Source organism: Pomacea canaliculata, linkage group LG7 (genome assembly GCF_003073045.1).
Source record: "Pomacea canaliculata isolate SZHN2017 linkage group LG7, ASM307304v1, whole genome shotgun sequence".
Taxonomy (NCBI): Eukaryota; Metazoa; Mollusca; class Gastropoda; order Architaenioglossa; family Ampullariidae; genus Pomacea; species Pomacea canaliculata.
In genome coordinates, this window is record NC_037596.1 from 18,029,230 (window position 1) to 18,046,562 (window position 17,333).

At 36.0% G+C, this 17,333-nt stretch overlaps 2 protein-coding genes across 5 annotated transcripts; one reads left to right on the forward strand and one right to left on the reverse strand.

Annotated features, from left to right (window-relative positions):
• Window positions 1-4,259: 4,259 nt before the first annotated feature.
• On the reverse strand, window positions 4,260-9,751 carry LOC112568050. Of its 2 annotated transcripts, XM_025245068.1 has the most exons (5): window positions 9,659-9,751; window positions 8,996-9,361; window positions 8,325-8,606; window positions 7,883-8,176; window positions 4,260-7,222 (listed from the first exon to the last, which is right to left on the reverse strand). In XM_025245068.1, exons 1-5 carry the CDS (start codon window positions 9,729-9,731, stop codon window positions 7,110-7,112), a joined length of 1,128 nt encoding a protein of 375 aa, XP_025100853.1. In that variant the 5' UTR covers window positions 9,732-9,751; the 3' UTR covers window positions 4,260-7,109. The 2 variants fall into 2 exon arrangements, with proteins under 2 accessions (XP_025100853.1, XP_025100852.1); XM_025245067.1 differs by having other exon boundaries at window positions 4,260-8,176.
• A 943-nt stretch (window positions 9,752-10,694) lies between these two features.
• On the forward strand, window positions 10,695-17,333 carry LOC112568060. 3 transcript variants are annotated; one of them, XM_025245084.1, is made up of 7 exons: window positions 10,695-11,023; window positions 12,602-12,744; window positions 13,435-13,566; window positions 14,575-14,757; window positions 15,055-15,111; window positions 15,476-15,584; window positions 15,883-17,333. In XM_025245084.1, exons 2-7 carry the CDS (start codon window positions 12,672-12,674, stop codon window positions 15,983-15,985), a joined length of 657 nt encoding a protein of 218 aa, XP_025100869.1. In that variant the 5' UTR covers window positions 10,695-11,023; window positions 12,602-12,671; the 3' UTR covers window positions 15,986-17,333. The 3 variants fall into 3 exon arrangements, with proteins under 3 accessions (XP_025100869.1, XP_025100870.1, XP_025100868.1); XM_025245085.1 differs by having other exon boundaries at window positions 10,695-10,894; window positions 12,655-12,744; XM_025245083.1 differs by having other exon boundaries at window positions 10,700-11,023; window positions 12,655-12,744.

Consider the following 17,333-nt stretch of genomic DNA (forward strand, 5'->3'; position numbering starts at 1 on the left):
GAGTGTGTAATCGCTTGTTCAACTTGTTTGGTTTCTGTTATGCGAAAGGGTAATCACTTGAAAGATAGTTTTTTTAAAAATTATAATTCCCGCTGAATGTTGGTAAAATCTGACTAATTAGTAAATGCAGCAAAAAACTGTGGAGAGTGACGATCAAGTTCATGACATCTTCAATGAGGATTTTTCCCTGAGATACGGCAAAAAGTAAAGATTTTCACACGAGGTTAATCTAGACAATAACCAGCGTTTCTATTTTCACGCAGATAAATACTTAGGCTCTAATAGCATGTACTTATCCTTGGATTTTTAATAATTACATAATGTAATAGTGTGTTTGTGTCTGTCTTAAACTTTTTTATAATCATTCATACACATTATTTTTTTCATTTAATTTTACAAAATGGAGTGAGTGATGGCTCAAACGAATTGTTTTCAGACGACAAGTGTAATACAGAATATGAAACACTTGTGTCAGAAGTGCTGCCTCCTTCATGACAAGATGTCGAAGAGAGGAGAGAATTTTAGGATCGAGTACAAATCCTGGTCAAGGAAGGTCGTTGTTTATTTTGATTTTTTAAAGTGAATGTGTCTCTTGGATACACAATTTAATTCCAGACGCTTTTCAGCTTATTCTTGGTGCTTGGGTTGATATATTGGTTTTACACTAGGCGCCCAGTGGGTGATTCCGTTGTTAGAAGTATCGCAACGATGTGAGTGGCGCAACGGGCAATTTTCTTGTGACCACGCAGGGTTCACTGTGACCGAGAGCCGAGCACACTTTTGTCTGTTTCATGACCTGCAAAAAATGTCTGACTGATGGAGAAATTCCTGTTTGATGTGGCCTACGAACAAATCATCGATGTAATCTGTCAAGTAAGATATATTCACATGTTAGAAAAAATATTATGTTCTCAATCTGCTGATCGGTCGAGGGTTGACGTGTTCCTAGCGGGAACGCTCTGGTTCACTCAGACCAACTTGACTGTTTTCTCTCTCACACCACATAACACTGGTTTAACTTACCACATGGTGTTGAGAACGAACTAGCTGAAATAAATAGACTCGTGAAAAGATCCTGTGGCGTTATATTCAATAGCAAAGTGGTCAATCTACCAAAAATCAGCAGATAAACATAATGTACGACAGTGAAACTGCGGTTTTTGAAATTTGAAAGTATAAAATTCAATATTCTTGTATGCGACTTCAAGATGTATATTTTCTCAACAGATTTTAATGGAAGTTACTTAAATAAAGTTGTAAAATACATTAAAAGAAAGCAAAGTAGAGTAAGACAACTTTTTGATATTTATGTGTTTGATTTACAGATGAGTGCAATGCAACGACAAAAATTGAAAATGGAAAAGACAGGGAGGCACAGTAAGTATTTGATGATGCATTTAAAGTCTGATTTGTATAGCGTCTAATGTGTCATAAGTGCTCTGTTATGTGAGCCTGCCCCTGATAATGTAGGAGAGAGAAGGAAGACAAGTACACAGAGGAGATTATTGTGTCAGTGGTTGTCGTGAATGATGTGTTCCTAGCGGAGACGCTCTGGTTCACGCTCAACTGACACCCCACGAGCCCCACAACAAGGAACACTAAATAAAATAAAATGTATAAAAAAGGAGAAAGAATTCTACACATTATAGCGAGGACTCTGTATCTGTGCAGATAAATAAATTGTTATAATTTATTGAAGAGAGGCACATACAGAGGAGTGGTTATGGGTTTGATAAACTGTCTTTCAAAACCAATCATTTTCACACAATTATGTTTGTAACACTTAATTTGGTCATTTTAATCTGCATAAATTATCTCTTTTACTAAGAGTTTAATTGTGAGTCCAGCCAATTTTTGTTCTCTGTTTGATCTTTATTGTTTTAGGTTGTTTTATGGGAGAACTATGTATAAAGCTTATTTAAGTGAAGCTAGCATGTTGGCAGAATGGGTGTAAAATGAGAGGCAGCTTGTACCTGACATCACCCGCCACCTCCATTCCAACATAGATAATGAGTTTTGTGTTGCTTGTTTCAACCAGGTGTAGCTTGTAACTATTTGTGTTTCTATCACGAGATTTTTTATGGAAAATTATGATATGCAATTTACTAATTTCGATACTAGGCATGGTAATGGTAATGAGTAACATAGGAGCCGTTTAGCATGCTAATGGGTATGGGTTGATAGTTTAGCATTTAATTCACGTTTCTTTTAAACCGAGCTGTTTTAAAAATGCAAGTTTTTAGTAAATATTCATATTATGCATTAATTTTTTATTTTTAGACAGCTCAGAGTGAACAAGAGGGAATGGTGTGACTCGTTGGTGTCAGCTCTGCCTTTGGCAAGTCGTCTCCTTGTAACTTGTCATTCTGCAGCTTTTTTTTGGAGGAGACGGTGAGTTTCTATTACTTTCTCAGCTGTACTGTGTTTAAAAATATACATATTAATGTGGTCCAAGGTGTGCATGAAACTGACTACATCGCACAAAACCTAAGCATTCGACACCACAGGGATGAGGTAGGGGGAGACCATCCCAGGGGAGACTCTGTATATTCAGGCGAATGTAAACATTGCCAACGTGGTGAGGAGAAGACAGAGACCAAGAGAGAAAGTGTGTGCTTAAGACATTTTTTTTTTGCCTTACCCGCTATTTTAACTATATTTATTCATTTATTTTAATTACCTCATGCGACAGACTAATGAAAGCACTAGAAAGCAGACGAACAACCATGACGAAGAAAAGGTGACAGTCAAGGAAAAGAAGAGTTTACTAAAACCAGAGGAAAAGCAATCAGTGAGGATGAAGGTAGTGAAAATATCAGTATATTCCATGTATTATTTATGTCTGAAATCAACAGAATTTTAATGGAAATTTTTCTCATTGTATTCAGTTTTCTGATACTCTTTCTGACAACTGTTACTCGCTAAAGAGTGTTCTGTTTTTAACTTAAACCACTTTCTAATATCTCGTATACTTTTATTCAATATTTCCTTTTCTAAAAAATTATTTGTCAAGAAAGAAAATTCAGAAATTTTATCGACAAACGTTCAACAGATACATGTGTAAAGACGGAAGAGAGCATTTAGTTACTTCTATAAATAGTGATTGCAAATTGTCTCACAGACGGAAGAATTATCATTATCAATACACATGCAGATTTTATATTTATGTTAAGTCATTACTTTGAAATGTGTATATACCATAATGGTGATATTATAAATGAGGGAGAAATTGTAGTAGTGTTAATAATTGTTGTGTTTGGTAGTATGAGTAGTCGAGATTTACTCCCCTGCTGTTGTGGTCATTATAGTTAACTAATCTTTACTTTCAATATGATTTTGTTTCGTTACAGACGCTTGGATGCTCCGTAATTTACTCCAATTCTGGAGGATCAAAGTATTGGTGGGTAAGACACTGGAGCGCATGTGTATTATTGCAAGTCTCGACTGCTTAGCAACGACAAACAATTTCATGTTATACAAACAAATCAAGTGCTTTTACTTGGCAGATTAACAATGGTGCTGAATTAACAGAAAATATAGTTTATAAGAAATTAGAAAACATTTTTAAATCGCAGAAACAAACAGTAGTATTTAAGTCGAAGAAACAGTGGGTTTTTTTTATTCAAGTCACAGGAAACAGTATTTTTAGGATAGAGAGTGTTTCGAATCATGTCCTTAAGAAAGATTGCGAGATTGAATACAACACTGCACATAACTTACTGTCGACTGTTCTACAAACGCTAGTTTACACATCAGCAGACAAAAAGGAAATGTTCTGAAGAGCTGGATGTGAGATGTTGTCTTTACTTTGTTTGAAATGTTTAAGCAACTTGAATATTGACAGGTCTATCATGTGTTATAAATTACTAATTATTGTAAGGTCATTAACATACATGTCCAAGACAGTTTAGAGTGCTACGATGAAGCCCCAGAGTGTTTTAGCTCACACCATTGTTTTTACTGTAACAAGGCTATCTAGTCAACTAAGAGATGTGGAGGGGATTGGCTCACAAGGTTTTCAGCCAAACTTTGAGGTCTGCTCAGTCAGTGAGACAGTTGTTCAAGACAAACACCAATGTGATGTTAGAGTAAAACTGCATTTTACGTGGTTGGACACACGCAGACATTGAAGCAGCATTGACATATGTCTGCGTCTGTGTTTTTCTCCATTAAGAGGACAAGCAAACTTTACCTAACAGAGCTGCACTGTATATGGTTATAAGATTTACTCAAAACTTAAACAAAGAATTACCTTTGCCAGTGTGGCTATCTAAGAATGTCTATGGTTGTTTAATTTAAGCTCATCATATGTGTTTTGGCTTCTGTACTACTTCTGTGTGTAAGTTTTATCTTTTTATAAAGTTAAATTCCAAAATCCTTTTGTATTAGAATAATCGTAATTTTTAGTTAGTCATTTATATCGACTTTGCTTATCTACTTTTGCATAACTGTCTAAAGTAACATACAAGGGGAGATAAATTCAGATATCTTCAGCTACTTTTTGCATTTTGGATTATCCACAAAAGTAACATTGCTATGATAACATTAAATACCAAGTTGCCTCAAAAACAAAGTTGGAAAAAGTTAACTTTCAGAGCTACTGCTTTGTTTTAATTAAGACATGTGTTTTCTTGTTCTTTGAATGATGTAATTTTATTATTTTTAAAGAAAATGGTCCCCAAAACAAGTAAATGTGCGTGTGTATCAGTAGCCAGCTGAGATATTTTTCTATTTTATTCTATGGTAAAATGGTTTATTTGTAATATTTTTTTTATCATACTGCGACGTATGCATTTATTCTCTGCCATTACAACTACTAGGGTACACCCACCTATGGACCTACATTCATTTTTGTGCTATCCCCATCATTCTTATATACGATGTCATAATAGTGTTCTCACTGTACATTATTTTCAATATTCTATTGAGCACTAGCTGACGTGTGGTGGGTTTTGACAATTAAAAAGGTATGACTCATATGTGTAACCTTTTGTACTCCTCCTAGATATGACCGATATAGCATTTCTGTAATTTATGAACACGTAACCTCTCCGCAAGCATTGCTCTCACAGTCGAAGTTGTGGACTAATTCATGCATGAAAACGATTTTGAGATTTTAGTTTTGTTTTTTGTTGTAAATGTATTTTAGTCGTGCTTTAGTGATAAAAGCTTCAGCTTTACTGCTACTAGTAGCTTCACTGTCTCTAGAGATGGACGTCGGTCCCTGCTTATAGTGTTCTACAAAGAAGCAAGAGCGACTGACAGATGGATAGGCCTAATAGGTTTAATCTACACAATGGATTCTTTTCTTCTGTTATTTGCTTATCCTTTACTTCCTTCTTTGTTCCTTTTCTTTTTCGTTCTTTACCTGTAGATTCCCATTGACCCATACTGTGACACAGAGACGCAGATACTGAAATTAATATTCTAATCAGCATTTAATTTTCGTAGCTGACTGGTCCGCTGCTTTTGTATCCCGACCATTGACATTTCATAGTGATCAAGGATATGCTGACCTTGTTATAATTTTCTTCAGGAAATGACTATCGTTATTCAAGTCACGTAGAGACGTGAGCTGTCGAGGGACCATTATCTACCTGACCTTGCTCGATCGATCAGCTGATACATCGTCGACGACATAAGATTATTTTTGTCGACGCTGTTACTAAGTAACACAACACCTTTTTTTACACAAAAAATGTACACCAAGTGTGAGTTATGTGGCGTGTGCGTGCGTGGACATGCGCACTTGAATTGTGTATATTGTATCTGGTGTCTTACATATTTCATTCATTCAATTCCACTTTTTTTAGTTTTTAGACATTTGTTGTTTTTTTCCTTTAAGTACAGTGTAATTATGAGAACAAATGATGGGTAACAAATACAGCGGTGGTGATGCGTTTGTGTTTCTTCTTTGAATGATGCTGTTATAATTATACTTATTCTCTTTAACGATACCTTTTGCAAAGTGTTCATGCAATAAAGCTTGTGACTCCTTACAAAATATGTTCGATGTAACAAAATATTTGAGAAGCAGCGCGCAACATACAAATGAGTATAACAATGTTATTCTTTACATCCACAACGGTATTAAGATGTAAATAATTAAACTTGAGAGGTTAAAAACAACAAATTATTCAAACTTTAAATAGTATTTAAAAGTTTAATGTTGTATTTAGACATTTATATCATGTAAACAAATGAAGCTTCGTTAATTTAAACAATAGTATTGCATACATCTTATTCATGTTCATACACATAACGCAACATTCTGTAAACATACATCAACAGTAAAAATTTTGTAATTCATACAGAACTTTATTAAAAGTCAGTCTGGAGCATGTTTTGTATGCTAGTTGAAGAACTTGACAGGCATGGAACATAAATGGTGATTTATAAATCATAACTTGTAGGCCATGCCAATGCCTCGTGATGTTCTGTCGTGACTATGTCACGGTGACCTTACACAACATACACAACTTTGTTTCCGTCTTCCCGCCAAATTTGTTGATCCGGGTGTAGCAATCTAGTCATCACTAAGGTGGGGTAAGTAGGCAAGGGAAAAACGGCCTAGGCCATCGTGGTGACCTGCTGACCTTGCTGTAAACCTATGAACGTCTCTAGGACTTAAAAACCTAAACCTGATTAACTGTGTGCAAACTTTTCCAACAACAGCTTTGTCCTATCGCTTTGCTGTACCCCAGGAGTTTATTGTACTTACTGTTCTTTGGCAATAGCACCATCTTAATCTTCACATAATAGGTGGACTCTTTTATCACCTAACCTAGAGCCTTTAGGAGATTTAGAGATATACAACGTGATGAAATTTAGCAAAGATATAGCGACGACAGTGACATACGATGAGGTGAGCTGACAGGTGACCTGAATGAAAGATGTCAGCTTCTTAAAGTGGGATGTAAGAATGTAGATGTAGGGTTTTAAGTTAAGGTTAGGGAGTGGACATGTTCCTTTAGCTGTTGTAGTAGAATTAATAAAGTAGTGTTGTAGGTTTTGAATTATGGTCTGTACAGGACGACCAGTCCAGTCTTTGACTTTGTAAGTCAGTTCTTCCTCGGACCACCATGGCGTCGACTACCCTTCAAGGTGCCTTAAAGGATAGTCTTTGACAGGGTGTCGTGCCGGGTCACATGACCAAAGAAGACCAGCTTACGTTGCCTGACTGTTGCCAGTAGAGGTTCCTGGTATCCTACAGTGTGGCTTCCTGCAAAATCATTAGTTCTATGCTGTCTGTATGAGATCCGGTGCAGCTTCACTAGGCACGTACTCTCCAATGCCTGGATTTTCGCGAACGCATACGTGGAGAACCTTACCATTGATTTTAGCTCAGCCATAGCAAACATAAAATACCCCCATCGGGTTGGGGATAATCTTAGTGAAGATAAAGGATAAGGGAGTAAATCCATACAAAACACATTGATGCTAACACGGCATGAGCGGGCGAAAATTTTCCATGAAGAAAAAACGGCAGTTTGCAGATATGTTGGAGGGTGGATATCTTGGACTCCAATAGTTGCCGCATTATAGGTATTTTCTTTGCTGCACAACTACCTAGCGACCAGTGATTTCAAGGGTTTTTTTTTCCTCCAGAAAGGCATCCAGTCATTGGGCATTGCACCAAACAGAGGAAAATCTATCTCTAAAACATTTTTTTAGTAGTTATTAACTCTTATTTAAGCTTTTTGTTAAGCTTGAAGTGTTATTTGGTTAAAGCTAGTATTACGAAACAAGTTCACTTACTTTACATATTTAAGTTTAGATAATCCTACATTACAGTTTAAAATTAATTCGTATTTATTATTCATTGTCTGTAACAAAGGAATAATCCTCTTAACAACTATGGCAGATATTATATTTAACTCACTTGATGGTTTGTTGAAGACCAAGGTGTCTGAAGAGCCTCTTTCATTGTGGAAACTTAACGCCCAGTGTCCTCCCCTCCCAACGTCTTTCTTATTGACAATAACGGTCAACAGCAGGTCAGGAGGGTCCCCAGTCAGGCTGCAGTTAACTTCTCTGTTTTTATTCTCGCCTAATGAAAATGGGATCACCAGGCATTTGTCGATTTTTGCTGTATGAGCCTTGACTCGAACTCTCCAGCTCTCGTGGTCCTCGCCATCTGTGACTTCGGGTTGCTTTTCTATGAATTGAGGAGGACCTGAAAGATTGAAACTATTAATTAGTGACTTGCAAATTCTTTACAAGTCAAGATATATTGAATGCTAAGATATACGCTAAACATACACCCATGTTCACAGTTACATGAACATGACCTAAAGGTACAACTACACTTTATTTCTACTTACAATTGACTAGAATGGAAACTGATTTGTTCTTTTCCGATGAATTCCCTTCACATGTGATGGTTGGCCAGTCCTGTTCACACCGAAGTTTAAGTAAATAAATAAGATGTTGTTCTTCTGCATAAGCTTTCATTTCCTTTGCGTCTTCGTCAATAAGACGAAAGTTGGCGGGAGGATTCCCTTTATCATACGAGCAAGAAATATTGACCTCCTGACTCTCGTTGATGATAATACTGCCATTGACAGGACGTCCGTTGACAGTCAAGCTTGTGACACTTGGTGGATCTGCATGAGATAACACAAACTAAAATAGAATGCAGTCAGATTAAGTGAAGTGGGTGAAATAGCGAACGAACGAACAGACGCAGACATTAAGCGATCCCTCAAAACATTCTTCCCCATGCTCCTGTACTAGCTCACATACACACCAGCACATTCTGGCAAAAATGTACTCTGATCTATAAATCCATGAAGAAATGAAATTTTAAAAAATTAATTAAATACACATATGCTGACGAATATGTGAACTGACATCTCAGGTATAAATAAGAAGAAAAAGAAATTGTGATAATGAAAAAGGACGACAGCAGTAGCTAGACTGTGCAACACACAGGGAGACATACACAGTGACATACACACTAATCATTTAAAAACTTTACATATTGAATACGTACACGATACAATGACCGTCAGCTGCTTTCTCATCATTGTAAAGTTACTAAACCGAGAGTCCTTCCATTTCCAGTTCCACTCTACAGCCACGTGAGACCTGTTCACTCTCCTGTACAGCTCGGCAGGTCCAGTGGGTGTGATGCAGCGAACTGAAGTGAAAGGTGTGGCCGTGCAGGTGTCTCCCAGGTAGGTCACTGTTCCATCATATTCGACATTATCACTGCTTGTTCTGGTGTTAACCTTTACCCTGTAGGTTGTATCAAGCTGACTACACACGGAGCTGTTCAATCCAAACATCACACTGGCATAATGATTTTCCAAGACTGATAAAGATTCTCCTTTCAAGTGGTAGAATTCCAAAACAGCGCCTGAAAATAATCCTTAAGTTATCATCATCGCCATCATCACCATCTTCTTCTTCTTCTTCTTCTTCTTCTTCTTCTTCTTCTTCTTCTTCTTCTTCTTCTTCTTCTTCTTCATCATCATCATCATCATCAGATATTACCCTTTTACAGGGTTGCAAAAATTCCTGAGACCGTCTAAAATTAAAGGGAAAAGTCCATTTTAGGTTCTAAGAGGTCTTAGAGCCAAATATTTCAACTGACATTTTTTATTTTTTAAATCGACTGTTCAACCAATATAAAGGATTAGAATAGAAAATTTACATTTGTCTTGCAGGCAAAATATTTTTTGAGTAAGACCACTCAATACAATCGTGATATAAAGACCAGAAGACATTTTAGTACGTTTCTCTAAAGTCGCCATACAGTTTTGTGCCCAATGGACAAGATGATGAGATTTTCTCTGTGGGTGCTATTCATGTATCATGGTTTTCCTCTTATCCATTCGTTCTCCCGGAAAACTTTTAATCTCTAATCTTAATAATAATAAGTTTCGGTTTGATAGAGATAACAGATTGAAACGGAAGACTTTGCTATAATTTTTGGCGGGCAAAGTGGAGAACTCCTCTCCCATTTTCCACTACAGTCGGTTGCTAGGCCGGTGTACATGTGAGATTGTAAGTCGAATTAGGATGTGACCCATTGTAAGTCGTCACCTGCACACCATTCAAAGCCGATCACTGGGGGGGAGGGGGAGATTTAGTAACACAGAGACACACACTGAGCACTAGTGGACTACGAATAATACTTCATACAGATACTGGAAGCCTCTAAGTGTCAAAGTTCATCATTTATATGTGCTGCATCTCTGCAAAGAGTACCTTGATCAGAGTTATGACTGATAACTCGATAAAACTCCAAGGGAACACAAGAACACAGGTGTTTGCATTTTTTTCACTATGACAGTCATACATCATAGGTGTCATTAAAAAGCGATAATAACCATCTCGGTATGCGTCTTCTAACCAAAATTCATACGTTCAGATATTTTAGGTAAATAGATGTCCGCAGATAAAAGCTAAGCCATATCAAAATTTAATGCTCGATAGACAAGAGACTATCAGTTTACATAAATAACAATGACGCATGTACTTTACTAGCGTCTTCTGAATTTCAACCCATTATATCGTATCACGAAACTGATAATGATCTCTCATCTTTAGCACAGTTCTACAAGTGTGTGTTCTTCGCTTGTGTGTGTGTGTGTGATTAAACGTATTTACTGTATACAACAGTGAAACACAGAAACGGGAACACCTGAACTTTAAAAATCTTATGGTTCGCTTTTCTCAGGAATGATCCGGTATATTAAACCGAGGCTTATGCATTTTTATGCACCTTGGTGTGACATACTTGTATACCTGTTCACAGCTGTTCACCGGCAGATTAAACTGACCACGTGACGTCTTTCTGGCAATGTGCCAGACCCTGATACTACACATCAAAACAGAAGAAACTTTCCTCGCGTGAAGGTGGTGTGTAACAGTTGTAGCAGGACCGGTAAAAGATTTTTTTCTTCGGAGTAAATATTGTACAAACTCCCCCGTCCAGCAGCTGTTTCACGTTTTATAATCTGTTGTGGTTTACGGTCAGAGCTAGATTGACTGAAGTATAAGGGCTAAACTCCAGGTGAGTGCTAAACAGTATTCCTTTATCTTCAGTGCTCCTTTGTGCTCACAATCGTGATTTACCTAGTACACTCTTTCACTCACTCTCGTTGTCTTGTATAATTGTTTATTTCTGTCACACAGCCTCTAAAGCAGGAGTGGGCAATTAATTTTCCCAAGGGGCCAGAAGACAAACTGGGATGGTTCTAGAGGGCCGGACTAATATAGTTAACTCAGTTTTACCCAATACTGTATACATAGTATATTTACTGGTGGGCGGCCAGCGGGCGGGCCGGTCAGAGACAGGAGGCGGGCCGGATCCGGCCCGCGGGCCGGCGTTTGCCCAGGTCTGCTCTAAAGCCACACGAATTGCAGTCACTGCATGGGGATAAACATTTATTCTTATAAATTTTATACTAGACAGCTGTTAGTTATGTTCAATCAGTAATATTGTGGTTCATCACATCATGCAACTAAATATACATGTCAAACTATAAAAACTCATAGAATAGTCTACACTTTTTCCAGTCTCGTCTGTGTGTGTACACAGTTAACTTTCAATTTCCAAAATCATTCTGCACGTAACGGTTTTAGCTTTAGGCTGTTAATCTTGACAACATTTTTATCATAAGTTACTGGTGTACTACACAGTCAGTGACACTTCCTTTTTTGTCACATTTGTCATACGCTGAGTACCTACCACACTGATGTTGATCGTTAGTTATCTCGAGACCGACAACATTTAAAAGGCAACTAGTCCAGTTTGCTACATGTCACAATCAGAACTGGGTTTGGCATTCTGCAATGTTTATGATTATTTAGGTGTACTTAATTTTAGTCCACACATTACACTAGCGAAGTCAAGGTCTGCATACTCAAGAGATGTCCATTTATCAAAGAAGAGATTAATAAGTTTTAGCCTGATATAAGAAGTACCTAACAAAATATTGAATCGACCATAACAACCCATCAGTTAGAGATATAACATCTGGTTTATTAAACGAGAAAAAATTTGTCGCACAGAGAAATTTATTCTAAGACAGATTGACTCTCTATTACATACTAAGTCACTTTTCTCTCGTTCTGCAGGACAAATGACACAATATAAGTCTCGATTAGCTGACATTTTGAAGCTAGCGATATCAAGGTGACACACACAAACACATATATCTAAATAGACACATAATCAGAATTTATTGAGGACTGCTACACAAAAAGATACCTAAATAGGGCTTCTCGTTGTTATTATTTAGCCCATGGTTTCACTGTACAACATACATGCGCCCCTAGAAGATAATGTGTATATAATATATAAAGTCCTGCTCGTTTTAGTGTAGGGTATGGGAGGTAACCCACTAAGGACAATCGGTGCATGTGGAAATTAAAGTATATATATAGTTCAGTTATTTACCTATTATCATTGTACATTTAGTCAATTATTTGCACTTTTGCACTTGCATTGCTCCCTCATATTTCTGCATTCATTACATTGCTAAATTACAAACAGAAAAAATGCTTTATTATTTCACACTAACGTTTATGTTTGTTACACTTTTTCAACTTTACTTATCGCTGATTGTTATCTTACCTCTGTTAACAGTCGACAGAGACAACACACAGATCTATAATTATCATCGACACTTTTGTTGGCAGACTTTCAAATCATTGATATGACAACAGAAGATGAACAGCAACACTTCTGCTGGGTTTGTGCTTTCATGATGCTGTGCTGTCATGCGCAAGGTAATAATGCAAACAACACCAAGAAAAAATCTCATCTCTCTTGATTATCTGTTGTTAATAACCGTGTTTGTGGGTGTGTGAGCGTCACCCGTAGGTCAGGGTTACTACAGTTCAAAGGAATGTTAAGAGAAGGCTTCAAACATTGCTGGAGTTACGAGACATTTTCTTCATGCTTATGTTTGCTTATTACTTACTTTTAATTGTTTAGGATCCTACAAAATTTCATATTTCTATAAATCATTGCTACTTTTGTTTATAATGAATTATTATGTTTACTATATATTTTAAATAGAATAAAAAGCATATCTATAGACTTTAGTAAGAATTATGTGTTTTACTGTCTTTACAAGTCTTTCATGTGCTTCCAAAAACTTGACAAGGTAATAAAAAGCGTGCAGGTAATTTTTAGCTCAGTTTTGTTTACTTACAATAACAGCTTCTTGAGCAGTGACTTCACAGGCTGACCTGAAGTACTGCATAAGTGTGGCATTGTATTAAAATAATGGCTATCGTACCTGACAATAAATTAGACTTAAAGGTTATATTGATGTTTTTCAAGGCTCCTTCTCTTAAAGGTATCTAAATACGAAAATTAGATACTTCATTAGTAAAAAACACTATTTAAATAAAATATAAGCATAAGTACTGTGTGAAGAGAACGATGATTAATATTTCCCTTTTGTCTTTAAGGGCAAGAGTATGAGTGTGAAATGGAGTTCACTGGAAAGTGCATCAATAAAGTAAGGTGGAAAATCCCAGAAAAGTACGCTCAAAGAGAAACACCATTTACCGTCTCCTATATGTCATCAGAAGGAAAGACTGGTAATAATTATTATTTTGGCAGATTGTAATGTCGACATTTATGTAGTGGTTTTGATAAAGGTGTGCAGTCAGTAACTAGGAAAAAAATATTTAGTCTTCCATTCTCTTCACGACGTATTATACATATTAAGCTAACCATCTTAATTGAATCTTTGTGTTTAAACTTTACAATTTTAGTTCTGCCATTATAATCCGAATCCCCATCTGTAGTTTCGATGTTATATGCCTGTAATTGATATGATTTTTTTAAAGCTATTTTAATTAATGAGTAACTAATTATGAACAATACATAGCAACAGACACTCTTGCAAAAGAACTGGATCGCTGGCTAATTTACAGACTGTAAGACAATTACTACAACTAAATTATTAGAGGAGTAAACTATGTAATAATATCATATACAGTCTCAACTGTAGATTTTCTTTCTCTTTCAAGTCCTGCGTCTAAGATGTTAGTAGTAATAACTGAACAAACCAAGGGCACATACAGACACGGTCAGGTGTTTATCTCCCTTGGCACGTTAACAGATGATGTGGGCATACAGTGAGGGAGCCTGTTTCTTTTATTATCAATAAATAAATGAGTAGAATGTTAGCTTCAAATTGCTGATAGAAAACTCCACTTGTAGTGTCTTTTGAAAGGTAAAGCAGATAGCTCCCAAAATATAAAGATTAAATTCAGAATTTCATTCAAGAAATATCATCTTAAAGGGGCTGTTTTAAAAGCGTTGAGTATACTGTGAATCAAAAACATTTTCATCTATTGCACTGTGACAAATGAGATTTTCCCATATCTAACTATCTAATTGGTGTATTATTGTTGCAAAGAAAGGGTGTAATATGACATTGGCAGAGTTTTAAGTATTCAGATTAAGAAAATTATTCAAAAAGTACGAATTTGTAGATTACTTCTATTCAGTTTCATTTATTTTGTTGAATCTTTAATACTTTAATCAATGTGAAGATGTTACTACATTGAGTAGCAGATAGATTTGCCTGTTTGTTGTAGAAAACGCGGTGTTGCTTCACTACGTGGGACGCTACTACTGTGAAGCTGCTGGTGGTCACGTGTGTGATGACGGCGATAACAGCACCTCTATCATCAGAAACTCCGCTACAGCTTGTGTAACAGACAGGATGTATATCCTTGCTGCAGATGGAGAAGATGATGTTTTTTGCATGCCCACACAGAGTGAGATTGATGATTTACATTTATTTATCTTAATGAAAATATAAAGACCACACGTCGACATACAAGCACTCACACCCACGCACAATAAACATGTATGCATTCACGAAACTTGCAAACACAGAACGAGATAGAAAGGCTAGTAGAAAGACACATAAATGATAATTAAGAGAGGTTGACAAACATTCCCAAAACAATATGTGAAATGCTTACACCGTTGTTTGAAAACCTAGCTAACCATTATTCTTTGCTTTAATGAAACTTCTTTAAGTAAACAACACTCTTTTGTTTTCTCAACAGATGAGAGAGGAACATCTGGCTCACATCCAGACACTCGTAAACAAAGTAACACTAATGGTAAGACTAAAGATCAGGTGTAAGTGACATCAATAAATGAAACATCTTTTTTAAAAAGCTATTTAAAAATAATTAACTTGTAATTGAGGACTTGCAATTTTTTATTGCCTTCCATCATACTGGTGTCGTCTGCATCATGCATTATCATAACCGGTTGCACATAAAACGTGTTGCTTTATTTACTTCAACTTTTATCTCATTCACTGACCTGTTCCGATGCAGGAGACAAAGATACAGTTGGTCAACATTCGTTGACTTTGTGATGACTTTGTGCATTATAAAATAAATGTTAAGATTTGGATTCTTCTGTGCAGGTATTACATAAAAACATGACTTCACTAAGATTAACATTTTCACATTTCAGACACTTTTCACAACAAAGGAAGTTTCGTTGCTGTAACAGCTGGCATTGTTTGTTCAGTCGTTATGCTTTTGTTGATACTTATTGCTGTGGTGTGGTTCCAGATACGACGGTCAGTTATTAAAAGCTTTTTGCGAATTTACTGTATTAACATATTTCTTATTGCCTTTATTGCATTCCTCAACCTTCTACATAATAAGAGACTGAATGCAGTTAGCTAAGGCATAATTTACTGAGTTCTTGAACCAGTTTGTGTGTCTGGTTTGAACGCTGCTGCTCTAGCTACTAGGCCATCCGCTCATCAAATTATTTAAACGACACATAAAATACGTAACAAGGTACAATAAAGTTTTTTAAAAGTATTTTTAGGATAAAGATCAATGATTTTCATTGCCACTGTAATGTTTCAGTGGACGCTGGAAATTCATAAAACAAATGAAAGTGCCTCTTGATGACCCGGAGGAACAAGACACGAGTGAAAACACCAGGAGTCTGAAGAGACAAGGGGGGTAGCATCACGAGAACATTAAGTACTGGCAGTAACCATTATTTAACTAGTGGGTTTTCAAGAGGTAGAAGGACTTTATATTTTTAATTCTGTCAGTCCCTCCAAATTATTTCGGTTGATTGATTTATGAACACAGCAGATTTTAAATGGTCAAAAAATATTTAAAGTAGTATGTTTGAAATAAAATCTCATTTCCCACACCAACTATTTTTAATATTTTGCAACTAAACATTTAAAGACCCTTTAAATGTTGCTTTTAAGGAGTTTTCTTAAAAAAAATTCAGCTTGAAACTTTTATTAAATGTTAAGTACTTTTCCTACTTAATAACAGGCAAGGAAGTATACCAATCATTAATCATCATCATCATCATCATCATCAATCATCAATCATCATTAATCATTAATCATCAGCATCAGTCATTAATCATCAATTATCCATCAATTATCCATCCATCATCCATCCATCATCCACCATCAATCCATCATCCATCCTTCATCCACCATCTTGTTGAAATATTACAGAAAACTTGTACGCAAGCTACATACAGCCTGAATTTAACTCTTTGCAATCTAGTTTCGTGCTCAACCACAATTGAAATGTGGTTTTTCGACTGTACTGTAAAGAGTTAAGAAAAACGCTGCTTAACATAAGTAGACATCTAGTAGCCACAGTGATGGCCACTGTTTATCAGGCTTCTAATGGCTTTGCGTTGAGTGCTCTCTTCTTGATGAAGAGAAAATGGAGGAGGAGGTGGAGGCCGTAAAAAAATATTTGAGAATACAAAGGGGAAAGAAATGTGGAATCTAAAATAAGGAGATGGAGGAGATGCAAATGGGGAGCCATAGTGAGAAATGGAGGTGAATAAAGATTAGAAGAATGGCATGAAACCCAAAGAAAAATGATACGAAAATATGTCTTAACATATTAAACTTAGAAATGATGGTGTTGAAATATTAAAAATATAAAGTTGATAAAGAGCAAATAGCTATTGACTTGATGAGTCTAAGATAAATATTAAGTTGGTACTGAAAAATTAAATATTACACTGGTAATAAAATACATTTTTACAGGTGGTAAGATAAGATATATAATAATTAGAAAATCAAGATATCTAGCTAAGGATTGAAGTGAAAATAAATTAAAATAGTTTATTCTTTGATAGTGTATAAATCTAAAGCTCGTTGATAAAATAAACATATTTATCTAATGCAAAAATGAAAAGTATTAAACTGGTTAATCAAAACAGGAAATGTAACTGCAGATAAGGAGAACAAGAATAAGTAATTAAAGAGTAGACTCTGTTAAGTTCATTAGCAGTATATATGTTTATTATTTGAATATTAAAGGTATGA

Coding starts and splice junctions, on each gene's coding strand:
- LOC112568060 (XM_025245084.1), top strand. CDS start 12,672: ATGACAACAGAAGATGAACAGCAACACTTCTGCTGGGTTTGTGCTTTC. Junction 12,745..13,434: donor GCTGTGCTGTCATGCGCAAG/GTAATAATGCAA, acceptor TTTGTCTTTAAG/GGCAAGAGTATGAGTGTGAA. Junction 14,758..15,054: donor TTTTTGCATGCCCACACAGA/GTGAGATTGATG, acceptor TTTTCTCAACAG/ATGAGAGAGGAACATCTGGC.
- LOC112568050 (XM_025245067.1), bottom strand. CDS start 9,731: ATGTCTTCTGGTCTTTATATCACGATTGTATTGAGTGGTCTTACTCAA. Junction 9,362..9,658: donor ATTTTGCCTGCAAGACAAAT/GTAAATTTTCTA, acceptor GATTATTTTCAG/GCGCTGTTTTGGAATTCTAC. Junction 8,177..8,324: donor AGTTTCCATTCTAGTCAATT/GTAAGTAGAAAT, acceptor TCAATCTTTCAG/GTCCTCCTCAATTCATAGAA.